At 45.9% G+C, this 5,046-nt stretch overlaps 1 protein-coding gene across 1 annotated transcript; it reads right to left on the bottom strand.

The window, feature by feature from the left end:
* Positions 1-3,924: 3,924 nt before the first annotated feature.
* Positions 3,925-4,798, bottom strand: LOC133784904 (uncharacterized). Its single transcript, XM_062224171.1, has 3 exons — positions 4,607-4,798; positions 4,352-4,504; positions 3,925-4,260 (listed from the first exon to the last, which is right to left on the bottom strand). Exons 1-3 carry the CDS (start codon positions 4,796-4,798, stop codon positions 3,925-3,927), a joined length of 681 nt encoding a protein of 226 aa, XP_062080155.1.
* Positions 4,799-5,046: the final 248 nt, after the last annotated feature.

Here is a 5,046-nt window from a genome sequence, read left to right as displayed (position 1 = left end):
GAGCAATCTCCTCCTCATCGAGCCAAGCTTTCCATTTAGCCACGAGCTTCGCTTCAAAAGGGCCTAAGAAGTTGGTGTCGAGGTCGACATTGTTGGCCCAGATTCTGTACATGGCCAAGTTGATTGCCCGATCCTTTTTCTCCGTAAACTTTTCAAGAAGACGAGCCTTTTCACTCTCCATGATCTTGAAAGTGACGACCTTCTCTTCTTCAAGCTTGGCATTGATCTCCTTGACCTGAGCATTCTCCTTCTCAAGCTCCGCGAACCGGGCATTCAGCTTTTCAAGCTCGGATGTCTTGGCCTTTAGCTCCTCAGATCCTGCCTCCACCTTTGCTTTAGTTGCCTTGAGCTCGTCACTCAGTTTGAGCTGAAGATCCTTCGCCACCTGAGCAAGAGACATGCTCGAATAGACCTCGTTGTTCAACTTATAATTAAGCTAAGCAGAGACAGCAAGAGTCTGACATACAAAGAAATAAAATTAGCATATGGACCAAGTGAAAATACAGCTAACGACTAGAGAAGAAAGATTACCATAGCATGGAGCTCGATTCTCTTCTCGTAAAGAGTGTTGCAGTCCTGGGCATTGTTCAAAAACTGCCAGTGAAGAGCGTCGAAGTTTCCAAAACTCTAACCCACCCGAGACAGAACGTCCAAGCCTAGCGTAGCCCAGTGGGGTCTAGTTGCGTTGTCGATCACATACTCATCAACATGAGCATAAATCGAAAGCAGTGGTGTCTTTGAGGATGAGGGTTTCTTCGGGGGAGGGCCAACTGTGGGATTAACCTGGGGTGCAGGAGGAACACAAGACAAGGTCGAGGAGGAAGTCTTGACCTGAGCAGGTGGAATCAAAGCCGTGCTCGGTGCAACCGAAGCTGGGGGAGGTGGCATTTTCTTGGTCCTCTTAAGGACCTTAGCAGGCCGGTCTATTTTTCACGACCCCCTTAGGTGCTTACTCCTCTTGGTTCCGCCACTGACCAGAATGTTGTCAAGGTCGAAGTCCATCTCGCCTGCACATTTACACCACTTTATGAGTTATCCCAAAACAAAATAGATTAACATGATGCAGACATACAAGGGATAAAAAGACAAGTGGAGAGAAACCTAACTGGAACTCTCCCCCGAGCTTGTGCTCAGCGACCACGAAATTCCCCCATCTTCAGAAGAGGCGGGGGGAGTACCTTCCCTATAGGTGGAAGTCAACCTCGAAAAGTTCCTATAGTCGTTAGTTCCATATTGGACGACTATTCCGTCCCATACCTCATTCAGGCTATACATGGTGTCGTATTTCCCGAGCCAGTTATCGAACCTATGTACCCTCTCATCTACCCAAGACCATACATAGAAATGGTTCCTATCGTCCTCGCACAATATTAATCTATCGGGTTTATGTTTTAGTAGCGAGGGAGACCACAAATCTGAGCTAAGGATGACTGTATCTTGTTCATTTGAGCCCGAGCTCAAGGCCTCATCATTGGCCTCATTCCCTGATTGAGGACTCCTATGACGTTGAATTGGAGATGGAGGCCTCTCATTTCTCCTTGGGGGAAGGTTTCCGGTTGGCAGAGGCACGAGCTCCCACTGGTCATACTTCTTATTGGACCAGTCGGATGTAGACTGATCCTCCCCCAAGAGACTGCACGCCCGGAGCTTGTCTTCATGTAGGAGATAGGAGAGGGATCTCCTGCCATAGGGAAGTTGGAGCAGAGTCTCTCTGTGCTCCCTCATCTCCTTGGTGGGAGTAGGGCGATGGTAATTGGCTGGAAGATCAAACACAGTTCAGCTAAGCACGAGCCTAAATAAAATTCAAGCACAAAAAAGAATGAAGTTGAGATACTTACGAATCCATCTGAATGAGTAGAATCTAGACGGGGCTAGGCCATCTGTCCAGAAGAAGGCCTTCTTGAAATCAGGAGGATGGTTGGGAAGATCCTCAAACATCTTCTTCTCCTTGGGATATCTCGAGAGATAGTAGAAGCCATCTCCTCCCCGAGCTCGGGAGGGATTGCTTTTCAAGCAAAAAAGATATAAGATCTCTTCAGGCGAAGGTCCTTTCTACTTCAGCTCGTGGTAAAGTGACCTCAGGGCAGACAGAACCCTGTAAGAATTGGTGTTGAGCTGGAAGGGAGCTAGCCCAACGAAGTCTGTGAAGCCTTTGAAAAAAGACTTCAAGGGCAGTACTGCCCCTGCCTTCATATGTTCCTGGCTCCAAGCTGCGTATCTCAGCTTGCTGTCAGGATTTCCATCTCCCGGAGCGCGGAAACTCCGCTCATGGGAGGTCGGAGCTCGACACCTCAGCGAGCCCGATATTCCTATGCCATGAAAAGCCAAAATATCAGTTATCTGACCTAGCGATGTGACCGAGCTCCAATAATGCTCGGCCTCGAAGAATTCTCTCCTCAGCTGCGAGGTAGAAGGCTCCCCCATCAGCGAGAATTTAAGATCACCCGGCTTGAAGGAGATTATTACTTTGAGTGTAGGTTCGAGAGGAATCGGTCTAGGCTCGGTGTCTGGATCTGGATAAAGGGCGACCCTTAGTCTTTTCCTTTTCCCTTCTTTGACCTCATCTATCTGACGTCGGAAGTGGTCTCGAGTGTCCTCTTGCTCATGACTCAGTTCGTGCTCCCGAATTAAGCGCTGGTTTCGAGTAAATGGATATTCCAGGCTCGAAGCTACTGGTGAGTAAGGAATTGCGAGCTTTGACCCCCACCAGTTTCCCGAATTCTGCGGCATCTAACAAGAAAGCAAAAGGGTGAGGGCCAATCAAGCAAGAAATAATGAGATAAATAATACCTAAGCTCGAATGATCGAGGCTATGAGGCAAGCTCGATCCAAAGGATGAGGCCAATCTCAGAGCGTGTATTCCACCGAATGGAAAGAAAGTGGACATGTTATGGGAAATCCTGAAATATCAGGGACAAAAGGTGGCGGTTATTAAAAAGGTGATATTTTTGGAAATCGTGCATTCTTTAAAAAAAAAACCCCTGATTTTGTACCCGACATCTTGGTATGCAAGATATGTTCTCTAAAATTTGAAAACTCAAAAAAGGAACCATATTTGAGCTTTTTTACACAGAAACTGGGTTTGAGTCTAATATCTATCAGTCGAAGCATCCTAGTGCATTAAACTAATATATGGACCAAAAAGAATTCTAGTGTTCACGGTGCAACAGAAGGATAAACATACATGGAAAAGTTAATGCAAAGAAGCCATGAACAGAAAACTTACACAATGTGATTGACGGAAACAGAGAAATGGACGATTGTATAAGCGGTTGTAAGTGCGATCTCACAGAGTCAAAAAGTCCAACGTGGATTTGTCTTCCCGGCTTGGAGAACATGCAAGATGTGGGCAAGAAGGTTTCTGGTTTTTTCTTTCCTTTCTCTCTTGATGACCATGTTCACGAGATACCCCAAACATCCGTGTTGCAACATTTCTCTAGCTTTCATCTCTGATATGATAGGATGTCTGGGTTTCTTGCTTATGCCTTCGAACTCGAACGGATCTCCGCCTTCCGGTGCAAAGACCACTTTCTTGCATTTGCAGTCGATAGATGCTCCATATTTGGAAAGAAAATCCATCCCCAGAATTACATCAAAATCAGACAAATCTAATACAATTAGGTCTACATACAATTCCCTCCCATCTATCCATGAAGGTACAACTTTAACCCAATTGTTAGATATTACAATTTCCCCATAAGGTAACATAGTCCCAAACCCCACATTAAATAATTCACTAGGTGCATTTACAACATTTACAGTTCTACTAGAAATAAAAGAGTGTGATGCATCAGAATCAAATAAAACTTTACATGTGATATTAGCCATAGGGATCTGACCTGTTACGACGGAAGGGCTTGCCTCGGCTTCAGCTTGGGTGATGGTGAAGACTCTGGCTGGGATGTACTTGTCATCCTTCTTCTATTATTCCTTATTGCTAGATTGTTCCCATGTCGGACAATTGCGCTTCACGTGACCTTCCTTCCCACATTTGTAGCAAACTCCAGCTCTGCACTCACCAAAATGGCGTTTTGTGCATTTAGGGCAAGTTGGAATGTTTCTGCCACCATTTCCACCAGGAAGGTTGTCATTGTTGGGCTTGGGCTTTTTATCATTTCTGGCTTGGCTTGGCTGGTCCTGTCCCCTTTTCCTATTGTCATTGGAGGTGGTTGCCCCCACTCTTCTTGGCATCCCTTCTAGCAGCATTATCTTTCCAGATTCTTTCTTCGCTTCTTTCTGCCGTAAGAGCCATTTCCACCACTTCAGCATAGGTAAACACACATCTAGAAACAATCTCCACATCCCGAGCTATCATTGGTTTCAGACCTCTCACAAACCGGTCCACTCATACCTTGTCAGTAGGTACAAGACCCTTGGCAAACTTTTCCAGCCGGTCGAACTTCTGTGCATATTCTGTCACCGAGAGATTACCTTGAGTCAGCTTGGTAAATTCATCCATTTTTGCTGTTAACACTGCTGATTTATAGTATTTATCATTAAACACCTGTTAGAATCTGTCCCAATCCATAGTGTTAACATCCCATGATTGCTCCACCACCTCCCACCAAATCCGAGCATATTTTCTTAGCATGAAAGATGCACACACCACTCGTTCATTGCCTTGAACTCCCATCATGTTCAAGATCCTCTCCATCCCACTAATCCACTCCTCTGCCTGGACCGGATCGATGTTGCCTTCAAACACTGGCGGGTGTTGCTTTTGAAACCTTTCAAACAAAGGCTCCATACGATTCTCCACAACTGGTAACCCTATGATGGCAGGTGGCTGACTAACCATTGGTGCTTCAAACCTTACAGGTGGCCCAGCTTGCTGCCTCAGTTGATTGATCCCTGCGTTCTATCTTTGAATGATCTCTTCCATTCTCGCAAAACATTCCTCCCATCCTTGTGGCGGTTCAGGCTGTGCTGCATTCATTGCTGCTCTCCCCTTACCTCGACCACGTCCTACTCTGACTGATCTACGAGGGAGCATTCTCAATTTCCTGAACCACACACGTAAATAACTTATAACGAAAAGGAATTATT

The sequence above is a fragment of the Humulus lupulus genome, chromosome 6 (genome assembly GCF_963169125.1).
Source record: "Humulus lupulus chromosome 6, drHumLupu1.1, whole genome shotgun sequence".
Taxonomy (NCBI): domain Eukaryota; kingdom Viridiplantae; phylum Streptophyta; class Magnoliopsida; order Rosales; family Cannabaceae; genus Humulus; species Humulus lupulus.
Note: the sequence above shows the minus strand (reverse complement) of the source record. Positions and strands in the feature narration are given on the sequence as shown.

Excerpts from the sequence above, each read along its gene's own strand:
- LOC133784904 (XM_062224171.1), bottom strand. The coding sequence starts at position 4,798 with ATGGTTAGTCAGCCACCTGCCATCATAGGGTTACCAGTTGTGGAGAAT. Across the intron at positions 4,505-4,606 it reads TTCAAGGCAATGAACGAGTG|GTGTTTAATGATAAATACTA; the intron begins GTGTGTGCATCT and ends AGATTCTAACAG. Across the intron at positions 4,261-4,351 it reads GTCTTGTACCTACTGACAAG|TGGTGGAAATGGCTCTTACG; the intron begins GTATGAGTGGAC and ends CCTATGCTGAAG.